The sequence below is a fragment of the Seriola dumerili genome, unplaced genomic scaffold (assembly GCF_002260705.1).
Source record: "Seriola dumerili isolate Sdu_G_001 unplaced genomic scaffold, Sdu_1.0 BDQW01000362.1, whole genome shotgun sequence".
Lineage (NCBI taxonomy): Eukaryota > Metazoa > Chordata > Actinopteri > Carangiformes > Carangidae > Seriola > Seriola dumerili.
This window is the reverse complement of record NW_019174617.1, coordinates 461,827-475,900: the sequence shown is the minus strand read 5'-3', so window position 1 is coordinate 475,900 and position 14,074 is coordinate 461,827. Positions and strand designations below refer to the sequence as shown.

Sequence of the window (14,074 nt, the reverse complement as noted above, 5' to 3'; positions counted from 1 at the left end):
GAAATTATCCGCAACAACACCGCCTGTATTTGCTGAGGTAACGATAAGGACACACCTCATGAGTCCTGATGCACAACACCTGCGTCATAAGACCATTGACGAGAGCAAACGGACGTCAGTGAAAAGCTGACACGCTCCTTCCTGTGGGGGGCGCTCGCCACCTTGCTGTGAACTCACCTGCTCGCTGACAGGAAGTTAGACTGAAAATCAGGCTCATACACAAAGTGGCACTGACACAGTCACAGCCACGAGACGTTTCAGGTGCAGAGCTAATAACATAATGGCACCAGAATTTTGACCACGGGGCACGAGTTTGTCTGTTGAGTCACCTGACAGAGTTCAGCCACCTGTCTGGGAGATTTACAGGTAAAATATGCGAAGTGGTTGATGTGTTTTGGCATTTAATTGCCAGTTATTGTGCTACATGACTTGACCTTAAAGTCAGCCAAACAACAGCTAACATTAGCTCAAGCTAATCAGCTGTTCAATGTTTATCTATTGCAAACCTCTGAACTGGCTTGTGCAAGTAAGAGGGACCACAAGTTGACAAGCACTTTGTCATTAACTCATTACAGGCTTACAGCCATTTACTGACCGAAACACCATGAGCATAAGTGTCTTAACATTCACGGAAGGCTGTTTTATTTGAGCTCAAACTGTTTCTATCATTTCCTCTCTCCTGCAGGCTGAGAACCATCTTTTCATTGCACTTCCTGGCCACCAGATGGAGACAGGGAATTCCCATGAGAGAGACAGAAAAATATAGACCTACCCTGGGTAAGGCCTTTCCACTTGACACATGTAACACACATGTTTTCATTTGATTTCCCTATTTTAAATGTGTGTGACAGTATCATGCACAGTACTGAGAACCATATACTTGTATATTTCCAATGTCTTGTGCGTCATTTTATACACATTTCCACTAAACCCTATGTGACATGCAGCTATGTACCATCTTTGGGAACTTTGGGATCTCTACAAAAATTTCAAATTAAGTTCTTTGGGCTTGTTTGAATAGCATGAGATTGTGATAACTGACTGTCTGAAATGTAATGGATTAAATGTAATGGGAAACTGATGAACTAAAAGTAATTTACTGTAGTTTCCAAAATAATTTTGTTGCATAAATATTAATTAAAAATGTAGTTAACTTAAAATTTTAGTTTGTTGACTTTAAATTCCAGTCACAAATCCTTAACTCAATTAATTGGCGCTTTCAGAAACCTGCACCAAACAATTGAATGAATGAGTGAACAAGACTGACTGTGGCGTTTTTTTTAAGTTAGTAACTCTCTAAATATGAATACAATTTAATGGTAACTAAGTAAAGTGTTTTCTTGCATGCGTAAACAACATGACGTCACAAACTTTGAAGGCAAGGATACTTGTTTGAAGGCGTGACATCTGCACCTTAGATAAGTAAAATTATTAGTGTGGCTGATGTTAAAGTGCATCTCTTGTTGGTACACACCCGTATGGAGATATGAGTGGGCTTTCCTAAGAATCCTCCAGCCTTGTAATCTTCACCTGTAGAACTGATGAATCACAGGTTTGACGCAGCTCAAACTGTGCAAGAGGGCACATCGTGTAATGATGCCCGTCTGCACTCAGCTTCTTACACTGACACATATAGGCGTGTTTGACTGGGAAATCCATATATGACTAATAAGTGTGTTTGGGTCAGTTGCTGTGGTGATGTTTGCCAACATGTGGAGACCTGAGAGTGATTCACTAATGAGAGGGTGATGGGTAAAGGGTTAGTTCATGTTTTTAGGAAAAGAAAAAAACAAAAACTTAGTGGTACTAGGAAGATGCATTTGAATTCTCCCTCCACTTGAAGCTCTGATTCAGTCAAGTTTCCGCTCTCTTGTGGTTTGAGTCAGAGGGCCGGGCTAAGCTTGCTGCAGACGGAGGCAGGAAATATCGTGTGTATGAGAGAGAGAGAGAGAGAGAGAGAAAGAATTTGTGTGTTTAGGGACGTGTTTCTCCTTGCGTGACTGCCTTTCTCTCCCCTCTCTGCTCAGACGTGTTGTGTCCCACTGCTAACTCACTCTCCAAGGTAAGTCTTCATATGAAAACTTGTTTTTGTTTTGCACTTTCTGCTCCACTCTCTTAAAGTTAACCCACTTTTTTTATCCATTTGCATTTGTCTTTTTTCTTAATTTTCCTTCTCTGTGTTCTTTTTCCTGTTTTCTCTCCCACGGACTCCTTTATCCGTTTGCTCATCACATTCCTGAGGAGGATCTCACAGCGGGACAATGAATCTTTAGTTTGTCTGATATCCATCTTTCGACTCAAAGTTTGCGCTTCTCCCCTGCTGCACTTTTCTGTTATAAGTGGGGAAAACTCAACCTCTAATTTCCTTTCCTACTCCGTCCCTGCCTCACTTCCTACACATAATCCTGCTCTTATTTCCAGCTGTTTCACCACTTCCTCAACGTTAGGGTGGGGTGTTAAAGAGGCAACAGCCTCGGAGATCTTGTGAGAATAGAAGTAGAAGTTTGGTGTAATGTAAATTAACCGTTCACTACAACTGTAAAAGTGTAATTCATCTTTCATATGATTAAATATGTCTTTTCTCAGTCCTCTTTGTTCTCTCTGCCTCTCAAATTCTCCCTGCCTGCATCAGTCTGTCTTGATTTCAGTCTCCTAATCTCATAATCATACAGTACACACACCCACACACGCACGCACGCACACACACACACACGCACACAGTGTATACACCAATCATCAATTGCCAGATTGCTCTCAGATCTCTCTTCGCCTGCTGCTCTGCTTATTGTCTGCTCTCATATTTCTGTCTGCTTATCAATGCATGAATGACCGATTGACTCAGTGACCCCTGTAGCCAATCTGTGACCTTGTGTCTCCATCTAAACCCCAGGCGCCACCGACCGCTCCAGTAGCCAAGGCCAAAAGACGTAGACGTTTCTATCGACTAACCTCTCCTGCTGCCGTCATTTCTCTTTAGGGACATTAGCAGGACTCAACTCTGACTTTATGCATCGCACTTTCTTTGTTACAGTCTCACGGTCAGTAAAAATCTGTCTCTATAGCAGAAAATGCACCTAGACGTATTCGGGTCAGAATATTGATACCAGCAAAAACAGCAGATCTCATAGATAAAAAGCTATACTCAGATAATAATAATTTATTAATAGTAGTTAAAATAGTATTTTATAAATTTTCTATTGATTCACTAATGTTCAAATCATTTTAGGATTAATACTGACTACCAGGAACCTCCAAATTGAGGGTGGAGCTTTAAATGAATTAAAAAAAAATACAAAACACACATTTTATAGGGTCAAGTATATAAATATTTTATATGACTGTTTATTTGACTGGTTGATAAAACCTGAATGCATACACCTGAAATTTGAGAAACTATGGCAAACTCGTCATTATGTGTAGCTAAAATGAACAACCACTCATACTGCATATTAATATAGATGCATATCAGCAGTGTAGGCACAGCAGCATGTTGGCTGCCATTCACCATCACATGAGTCTGTGTCACCGCGAAGCCCAAAATGTAGAACTCCTTCACGACAGCTGCTAAAACACAGACACACAGACCACACCTCACGCTCAATGTGGTTAGCAGCTCTGTGAAAGTGACAAAGTGAACCTTTTGGGTTGAAATGAATTTGTCATGCAAGCGGTTTACAGTTGTGTTGGAGTGCAAGAGCAGGGGGTGTTAGCGAGAACACTGCTGTAGAAATTGCAAATTGAGCGTCCTGCATCCTCCGGCTGTCTGGAGTTTGTGGCTCCTAAGATCAACTTGATGAATGCAGCTTTGATAGTGTCCTTAATGTTTCCCAAATATAGTAACACAGGAGTCTCCTGGATAGTGTAACCATGCTATAGGTTTATGTTCCGGCCATTTGTTTTGTTTTATATGGCTCTAAATATACAACGTCCATGATCCCCAAGACACTGCACCATCATTGCTGAAATCCTCCGAAATTGACCCAGAATCCATTCTTTTAAGATGCAGTTTCTCTTAACAGAACTGAAATGCACCTTGGGAGTTGTAGTTTACTTCTCATCTCAAAGTATTTATTTACACAGGGTTTTGACTTTTTTATGAAATGATCAGATATTTTCTAATGCAGTTTTTAAAAAAAAAAAAAATCTTTTTATACTCATGATATGACTGGGAGAGTTTTAATGTCCATCCAAGCAGTGGAGGTGTTTCAGCTGTGAGCCATGTACCACTGTCTGTGGAGAAAATGAGCAGGACTTTTACTTCTGGTAACAGCAGGGACGCTCAATCTCTCTTCCCACTTTGCAGTAGCAATGAGACTGGCCTAGTGTTTTGTATTTGGGAGTTCATAGATGAATGAGGAATTATGATGGTGTGGGGATGATAGGAAAGAAAAGAGGGGCCCAGAGTCCCCTGTGTCCCGGTCGGGGGCTGATAATTCCTCATAACGGCCCTGCTTGAGCACACGGGGACGGCGTAAAGGAGGAGGAGGAGGGAGAGCTGGAGTCAGAGGAGGGAAGAGTGGAAAGATGGAGGAGCCAGCGGCTTGCTCTCCAGTAATTATCCCCTTGGTGTTTAGCTTTAGCCAGGAACCAGGAACCTGACTCTACTCCCCCACCCCTCCCTCCCCACGCAGCGTCCTATCCGCAGGCCGCAGGTAGGCTTTCATCACACCGGCTCCAGTTACCTCCCACATATAAGCTAACCAGGCCAGGTGAGCGCAAACACTCCTCCTCGCCAGACCTCTCGATCCCTTACAACCCCACATGCGCACACACACACACACACACACACACACACACACACACACACACCGGTTCTCACACACACACACAAACACTGGTTCACACACACTCCAGTGGACACGCAGAATGGAGCCGGAGTCAGACAGCATGCCAGAGGTACCAGAGGAGATCATACAGTTAAGTGGACCAGGGCCTTTTTCTCTGCCCCCTTACTTACTCTTGGAGCGGCTGTCAAAGCATTGTAACCTTAACCCGAGGGCCCCTGCATGTGCCGCCTCAGGCTCTCTCTCTCTGTTTCCTCGCTGCCGTAGCTCGTCTCCTCCTCTACCCTACCATTTTATGTGTTCAGATATTCACTCTGATGCACTGTCGCCCTCTCTATCTGCCGCTTTGGGCAGTGAACGGCATCTCCTTATTGATCACAGCCTACTAACAGCTGTAAAACTGAAAAAGAAAAAACAAACAGAAACGGGAAGAGCAGCTGCTGACATCCTGTGTGACTGACTGCATTGCTGACAATTAGTGCTAATAGTTTTTTTTTCTGCTGCCTAATGAGTCATTTTTTAACACTTACTATAAGAGTGTGCAGCAGTGTTTTGCATGTCAGGTTGGTGTTCTCACTTGACTCTAATCACTATAATCATGCTAATTGTGTGTTTTCTAGTCTTCCTTTATCAGTTGTGCTTCCTAATGGCGCCCGTCTAGCAGCAAAATGTTACATAATGTTATATAATGATAGTTTTATCAGAAAGTGTTATAAATACTCCAACCTATATTATGTGGAGGTTTATTTAAACACCATAATATTTATATGAATGTGTAACACTGCTCAAGTTTACTTTAAAAATATCACAACCCCCACAAAGTGAAAGACAGGAAACCTCCACAGATTAAGATAATGTAGGAGCAACATGGTTGTGGTAAGGTTTCAGATGTTTGTGTGTTATCCCGGAAAAGCCTTTTGATTATCTGTAGAAGCACAAAACTCCAAATATATAACTTTATCATATTACATCAGATATCTTAGAATTAAATAAATACTGGATACTGAAGTCGTTACATATTTTTTCTTCCATCATCTACTGCTGAACTCAATTAATCAAACTGAAAACTAGAGAAAAGAGTTCAGTCTTGACTTTAAAACATTACTCATACAAAAAAAATCTTACCCTTACTCGGATTTGCTTGAGCTTTCAACCTAAGTCAACTAACAACTGAGAAAACTCCAGCTCATCACATACCTTGAAGAGTCATATAAAGAACGGGGCTATCTCTCAGCTATCCACTGAGGAAGACCATGAAGACCTAACCCCTAACCCTAACTCCAGAAAGGAGTAAGTCGATCTTGAGTTAAGATTTTTTTTGAGTTGAATTATTGATGTTTGATCACAGAAAAAAAACAAACTCCACTTAGTAGCTATTGAGAGTTTTCAACCTCATCTCATGGTCTTCCTCACTGGATAGGGATAGCTGAGTTGATCACATTACTTAAAAACTGCTTAATCTCCAGTTCATGATGCAACTTGGGTCATGAGATATCTCCATGTTTTAAGGAAGACCATAAGATGTGGTTGAAAGCTCAGGAAAATGCTACTAAGTGGACCTTGAGTAAAGATTTAGTTTTTGGTCAACTGACAAGAATTTTGATTGTTTTAATGAATTTATCCAATACAGTCACTGGTTCCCGCTTATTAAATGTGTGTGTTTGCTAACTTTACATTTCATGTCCATGTAAATTGAATCTTCCCCGGCTGTCGACTGTTGTTTGGACAAAACAAACTGTTTGAACATGTCAGTAACTCATCTGTCTGTAAACCTCGCTGTGTTTCAGTTTGGTAAAATAAAGCTCAGCCAGAGCAGACAGAGGTGTGGTCGGGTGACATACTGACTACATTAACATCCACACTGCTGTGTTATTTTTTTCTGCCTGTGTGAAAGGGTGGGAAAAGTATATGAGTCCACACCTGGCTCATTCTCACCTGTGACATGATCCAGCGTGCATGTGCTGAAGCCACACCTGTTTTTTGTGCAATGACACTGGTGTTGCGTTAGCGCGGCCTGCTTGGTGTTGTGTTGCATAGAAGTAATGTAATGTAGGCCGTGGTCTTTAGGCAGCAACACAAGCCCTCATTTTGTGTCAACTCGTAGCTGAAATGGTGTCATCACATCGACCACATCCTCCACTTTTAGAGGGACTGTGGTTTAGAGGTTTTAGTTAGATTAGTTCTGGTCTTAAGAGGCAAACAAGTTTCCCTCCATCTGCATTGCGTCAGTATGGAGAGGAGCTCAAGTCCATTCTTGAGGGAAGTTTAAAAAACGAATTTACCTAGGTATAAGTAAGAAAAATAGACACTCATCTTGTGATTGTGACATGTTACGCACTTCCTCATTTGTCATGACACTGTGGGTTTGACTTCTGCTTTTACTCCAACCAAAAACTACGCACCTATTCCCAAATGGAGACAGTGATGCAATGTGTCTACATTTCCTGTTTCAGCCAGCTACTTCTTTCCATTTGTCTTACCAGTCTTCTTTTCTTTTCTTGCAGTATGCTCCCATTCAAGGCAGCACCAGGTCAGTTCAGTCCAGAGGTCCGGCAGCCGGGCCTCCGAGTCTGGAGGGTGGAGAAGATGAAGGCGGTGCTGCTGGATCCCTCCGAGGTGGGAGCCTTTTTTAACGGGGACTCCTATCTGGTGCTGGAGAACCGCGGCGAGCAGGGAACCGACCTCCACATGTGGATAGGTGAGAGACTGGAGACACATCTGGATTACGTGATGTGTACCTGTTATGAAAAAAAAAAAAGATATACTGTATATATAATATTAGAAAAAAATACAGCCGGACATGCATCAAAGGGATCATTGAAAGAGATCATTGAGGAGTTGCATAAAATGTGTCACAGCACAGGTATCACCTTAGCGAGGGACAACACAATAGGATTATGTAGCATGCAGCCATGCAATCTGACTCAAGACTAAAGGTCTTTGTACTCAACAGGCCTCCAGTGTGTCTGAGTGTGTGTCACCTTTACAGTGATACCATCTAATTTCAGGACAAAATCAATCGGTAATGACACTTTAATCAACATGAAAACTGTTCACTGCTCCTCTGGGGGAGGTTATACTTTCACCTGTGTCTGTTTGTTTGTTTGTTTGTTTTTTGTCAGCAGGATTAACCAAAAAGTACTGAACCAATTTGCACCGAACTTGGTGGAGGGATGTGTCATGGGACAGGGAAGAATCCATTTCATTTTGGGGCAGATCCGAATCATTTACTATGAATTATGTTTTTTTACTCTGAAGTCTGGTTTACCTTGTTTGCCATCGAACTTGATGGAGGTCTGCACTCATAGTTTACTTGCTATTTATTGGTTAGGGAAAAAAAAAACAACACAAAATGACTTCCAGAAGCTAACAATGAATAATGTAGTTTAAAAAAAAAAATTCCAATAAAGTATTTATTAGTTATTATGCAGCTAAATCCAAACCAGTTCAAATAAATCCGTATAAAGTAAAAAAAAAATAGGCGACCAGTTCAACATTGTGCAGCATCCACAAGAATAACACAGGGATTAAAACAAAACAGTGCAAGGCCAACATGCGGGCAGAAATGCAACTACAATATGCAAAGCAACATACTGTAGCACATACTGTACTGTGTGCTACGTTCTGTACAGTGTTTTCTGAGTTTCCAGCCTTCGACAGGAGATGGATGACATCTTCACAGCTCATTGGAGCATGAAGGTCCTTCAGGGAGCCAGGAGAGACACGAGTCGAGACCCATATCACAGTCTGTTCACAGGTCTTAGGGAGAGAAGAAAGTTGTATAAAGCCTTTTATGACTCAATAGGGGGCTGTGTTAGGTCTGATAAACTGCCCGAAGTGATGTCACTTGAGTCGGCATCGGTTGGTGTCTGAAGACTACACGTTTGAAAATGAAAAAAAAAATCTGGTGGCGTGGAGTTAGAAAGAAGAAGAAGCTTACCAGACCTGCTCGAGGCTATTAGCTGCTACTAGCATATTTCCATTGGAACTGCCAGCAGCCAGGTTGCATTCTGGGTAATGTAGGCATAGAATACATGCAATAAAAAGGATGCTATCTCTGATTAGCCGCATAATTTTTTTATCCTTTAAAAAAAAAAAAAAGATTTAAATAAAACTTTACAATGTAATAGGAGTCCATTGCTAAATTGGTGGATTACTCTTTTTTTAACTGTTCCATCTTGAAATAACTTAGAGAGAAGAGGAGGAGGCCTCTCATGTTTCTATTTTACTCCATGCAGTAAAGGCAGTAACCATTGTCCAGTGCTTACTACACGCCTAACCCTGGCCTAGCGCTGCGGTTGAAAAGCTAATAACCCTCCCACTAATGGTGATGACACATGAGACACGGCGCTGACCTGCTGCATCATTGTGTGAGGAGAGAGGCAGGATGGAGAGGGATGGACGGATGATGAGAGAGAGAGAAAGAGAGAAAGAAGTCCCGAGGGAAACGTCGGATGGTTTTTGAGCAGGCCTCGTTAAAAATGCAGGAGGACTGTTACAGTACTCAAATGTGGCTGTTGTTTCCAACATGTATCCGGTGCTTAGGTAACACTAAGCTGATTGTCACAGCTTGGAGAGGGCTCTCTTTGCTCAAGCGTGCGTCTCTGTGAACCCTCCTCCACTTGTTTACAGTTGATGACCCCTGTGCTGTCTTTGTGCGTCCGCTGTTTGTTTCTCATCTCATGTCTCCATGACCCGTCACCTCTGTCAGTGGCTCTTTGTTCCCCTCATTTTTGACATTTTAACCTTTCTGGCCTCGTTTCCTTATGTTTTCTCCCTTCTCTCTTCTTCTTCTTTACTCTATTTCTATTTTCGCTTTCCTTTCCTTTCTCTCTCCCTGTGGTCTCCCTCTATCCTTCAGCTCTACCTTGGTAACTATTGCAGGGTGTCAAAGATAAGCCACAGATGTTATCTTGACTTTAACTGTTTTGTTTTTCACAACACAAACTACCTTTTTCAGGAGCTATTTCACAACTGTGAACTGCATCACACAATCTCCATCATTTTGTTGTTTTGCGTACAAAAAGCAAACCTCAGGCTTGGTCAAAGTTTACTAAAATATATTTTTTTGCAGGAATGTGTGGAAACACTTATTGTACTTCATATCTTGTTCTTTCCTCTCTGACTCATTCTGTTGTGCTGCAGGTGAGAAGTCGTCTCGGGACGAGCAGGTGGCGTGTGCCATGCTGGCCACCCAGCTGGACAACTTTCTTGGTGGCGACCCCGTTCAGCACAGGCAGGTTCAGGGCTACGAGTCCCCGGAGTTCATGACCCTCTTCCCCAGAGGGGTCAGCTACAAGGTGAGGAGCAGGGATGGCCAAGATTCTGGATGTTCTGAAAAACTGAAATGGCACGAAAATGCACAGTATAAATATTTCTATAATCGCTTGTCAAATAAAAATCAATCATAAGTGAGAAACTCAATGCAAACGTTGTCTTCCTTCCTATTTCATTTTATCTAGCATCTTTTTACTGCTAGATAAAGTCATCATTTTACAGCACCCTATATATTATGGCCTCTGTGCCAAAGTGCATGTATGTCATTCAGTTTGCACAGGAGCCGTCTATCTGTTTAAAACAAACAATCATGTTAAACCTAAAATCTCTGAAACATTCAAAAAATAAACATAAAAACAACAAGATTTTTAAATGACTGTTCCTCTTCTTGTCTCAGGAGGGTGGTGTGGAGTCGGGCTTCAGGAGGCCTCAGGGCTCGGGGACGGTGCAAAGATTGTACCAGATCAAAGGGAAACGCAACATCCGTGCCAAGGAGGTAGAGCTGTCCTGGAACAGCTTCAACAAAGGAGACTGCTTCATCCTCGACCTTGGAGAGGTGAGAACTCTCATTGTTGACCCAAATAAAGACGGATATGCGTAATATCTAGGGCGAGTGCAGACACAAAATTCATCTAAATGTGATGACGTTGATGTGTGCATGACAAAAAATACAGTTCGTGGAAGTGAAGCACATTTACAACTGCAAAAAAATAAAGTGTCTAAAGTTTCTCACACCTTGTTTTATCTGCTGCTGCCTCGCCGCTTTCCAGACGATTGTGTCGTGGATCGGATCACAAGCCAACATCTTCGAGAAGCAGAAAGTGCGTGAGATCGCCTCGCTGATTCGCGACACGGACAGACACGGTAAAGCTCGGATTGTGGACGCCAACGAGGGGGAAGAGCCTGAAGAGATGCTCAAGGCAAATACAGACTTTTTCATTCTGTTATGTAATTTCATCATCAAAGTGTTTCTTCTTAAGGAAGACCTGAAAGAAGAATCATTCATATGATCACAGCACTTTCTAGGTCAACACTTCCTACCAAAAATGATTTAAAATAAGTTACAGAAATACCAAAAACAGAGTAGAATCCGTTTTGTGGTCTTTAATGTTTCCTGTGTTGATGAGCAGGTACTGGGACAGATGCCAGCGCTGGCAGAGAGCACGCCAGAGGAAGACAGCAAAGCAGACGCTTCCAACTCCGCCTCACTCTACAAGGTGACTTCACCTGCACTGATGCATCAAACTAACATTCACATTTGTTTTATTAAGTAAACCATAAACCTGTGCACATTTACTTCACAGGTTTCCGACGCGACAGGTTCCATGACTATGACCAAAGCGTCGGAGAAGAGCCCGTTCGCTAAGGAGCTGCTGGTTCGTGACGACTGCTTCATTCTGGACAACGGCGCCAACGGAAAGATCTTCGTCTGGAAAGGTGAGAAATACTACTTGACCCCGAACCAGCAAACTTCTGCTGCCTGAAATGCAAACTGGGGATAGTGATAGTCTGGTGCCAGTGATATACAGTATCTTATTAGATGAAATTTTAATGAGCAATTGAAAAATAATGATTGATGGTTCAACAGAGAGGTGTACAAGCATCATTTAGAGTTAATGTACAGCTCCATAATGTCACTATTCATGGTGCAGTACCTGCTGTATAGATTCAGCTGTGTTTTTCTTCCCTGTCAAATATCTGTCAATCTTGTCATTCTGTTGGGGAAAAAAAAATCATTGTTTCTTTACAAATCAGGTTCAGTTAACTTTATATGCTCTCCACTTTTTTCTATCTGGTTGTCTAATATTTGTCGAGACCAATGTCAGGGGTTTAAGAGATCAAGGTGCAGTTTTTAACCACCAGCAGCACTTTACAGTTACAGTTAACCTGAAAAACGGTGCTCAAAATGGTGCAGTGGTGGTTTGCTGCTACATAAATGGAGTAGCCTTTTTAGTGTCTTTGCCCATGGGCCTACAGTTTCATAATCCGTTCATGGTGGCAGCGTAGATATCAACTTCACTGAAAGAGTGCAAACCCGAGAAATCAGCACAAGCCTAAAAGTAAATATATATATATACATGTATGTGACCCTGTTTTGGGAACCTAGCAGTGAGGTTGATTTATTTCATATCTCTAGCACTAATGTGATTCATGGATTCACTGTCAGGTAATGGAGCAAACGCTGAGGAGAAGAGGGTGGCCTTACAGATGGCGGATAACTTCATCGAACAAATGAAGTACCCCAGGATGAAAACACAGGTCAGTTCCCTAAGTCTTACTAAAATTAAACGTTACTAATGTATAAGGTCTTGTTCCATACTATAGACAGGAAAAGCTGACACGTTCTCTTACTTACTGTAAAATGCTTTACAGTTGTTATATCTCAGTGCACCTATTACCGGCTCCTGCAGCCTGTTACAGCAGGTTGTTATGATTTTGTACATTAAGCTGAAGGTGTGTGTGTGTGTGTGTGTGTGTGTGTGTGTGTGTGTGTGTGTGTGTGTGTGTGTGTGTGTGTGTGTGTGTGTGTGTGTGTGTGTGTGTGTGTGTGTTGTAGGTGGAGATTCTGCCCCAGGGGAAGGAGACCATCATCTTCAAGCAGTTCTTCAAGAACTGGAATTAAACATTTCAGGGGAACGTTGGACAAACCCTGCACTGGAGAAAAAGCTGCATATCTGAAAACAGACCAGCATCTCATACAAAATATATTTCATTTTTTTTTATATGCATTGACTTTTCTGTATATATTTGTAAGGTAATGTCCTGACAGAGCACACTGGAGCTTCTTTTGGACCAGAATCAGAGATGTGATGCCACTTTTATAAATGCAAACAAGTTTCTTCTGCTAAGAGTATAGAGATACAAAAAGAACCTTAAATAAATGAGTTTGATTTTTTTTTTTACATTTGTTCTGGTGTCACAGATTTACCTGCCTTTGAGAAATAAATCTGAAACTGCTTGCTACTTGAAGAGGAAGTGGTTTGAATTCTTCCTGTCAATACAGGGTGCCAGGGGGTTTCAAGTTTGCTTTCAGATCTGCCGAGACTTTCGGGCACACCTCCCGCCCCTGCCAATAGTGTTTGAATGACGTTGTTGTACTATGCCCTCTCTATTGTCTTGGCTCCCTGGATATTACCTGCACAAGATAACCCAGTATGATGTAATGTCACAGTCATGGTGCTGGAATTCACCCAGGTGCTTTTGACCTACTTGACCATTTAGTGCTCCCGATTATATTTTACAGGGAAATATTGTCATTGCTACTCCAAAACATTTATCTGACTGGTATAGTGACTATGACTTATGAAATTTGCTCTTATATAAATAAAACAACCCAACTACATATTGAGTACTAAAGAAGGAAGAAAATTATTGATAAAGGATACGAATTTTAAAATTATACATTAACATCAACATTACTGTCTGTTTTTTTATTTTATTGCATTGTTCAGATGTTTTGCATGTATCCTGTTCATGTTATTGACATGGACATTTGATTTAAAGGTACCATATTGTACATTGTTTTGGAGTTTTATTTAAAGTGTTGATCCATAAGAAGATATATTCCTCTTTCAGGCTTCTCTATGGAGGTCTACTAACAACAAGTCAGTGACCTCTGAGTGATCAAATAAAATATAGCAGGTTTCAGGTAAACACTCAGAGAGACGTCTTGCCATTTTTATGCCTTACTATACTATGACATTTTTATGACCTTTTATGCCTTAATATACCATGACATTTCTTGACGTTATACAGTATATCTTATTATACTATGGCGTTTTTCGACAGTTTTATGCCATATTATACCATGACATTTTTTTGTATTTTTATGCCTTACTATACTATGTCATTTGATGCCTTATCATATTGTGACGTTTTAATAACCTTTTAAAGCCTATTATACTATGACGTTTTTATGGCAATTTTATGCCTTAATATACCATGACATTTCTTGACGTTATACAGTATATCTTATTATACTATGACGTTTTTTGACATTTTTATGCCTTTCT

The 14,074-nt window shown here is 41.3% G+C and overlaps 1 protein-coding gene across 1 annotated transcript; it reads left to right on the top strand.

Annotated features, from left to right (window-relative positions):
* The first annotated feature begins 1,947 nt into the window (after positions 1-1,947).
* Positions 1,948-12,967, top strand: capg (capping actin protein, gelsolin like). Its single transcript, XM_022760747.1, has 9 exons — positions 1,948-2,062; positions 7,289-7,482; positions 9,930-10,084; positions 10,459-10,617; positions 10,832-10,981; positions 11,192-11,278; positions 11,366-11,498; positions 12,229-12,320; positions 12,619-12,967. Exons 2-9 carry the CDS (start codon positions 7,290-7,292, stop codon positions 12,682-12,684), a joined length of 1,035 nt encoding a protein of 344 aa, XP_022616468.1. The 5' UTR covers positions 1,948-2,062; position 7,289; the 3' UTR covers positions 12,685-12,967.
* Positions 12,968-14,074: the final 1,107 nt, after the last annotated feature.

Bases quoted from the DNA above. Each gene is read 5' to 3' on its own strand.
- capg (XM_022760747.1), top strand. From the start codon at position 7,290: ATGCTCCCATTCAAGGCAGCACCAGGTCAGTTCAGTCCAGAGGTCCGG. The intron at 10,085-10,458 runs GTGAGGAGCAGG...TTCTTGTCTCAG, and splicing joins CCAGAGGGGTCAGCTACAAG to GAGGGTGGTGTGGAGTCGGG. The intron at 12,321-12,618 runs GTCAGTTCCCTA...TGTGTGTTGTAG, and splicing joins ACCCCAGGATGAAAACACAG to GTGGAGATTCTGCCCCAGGG.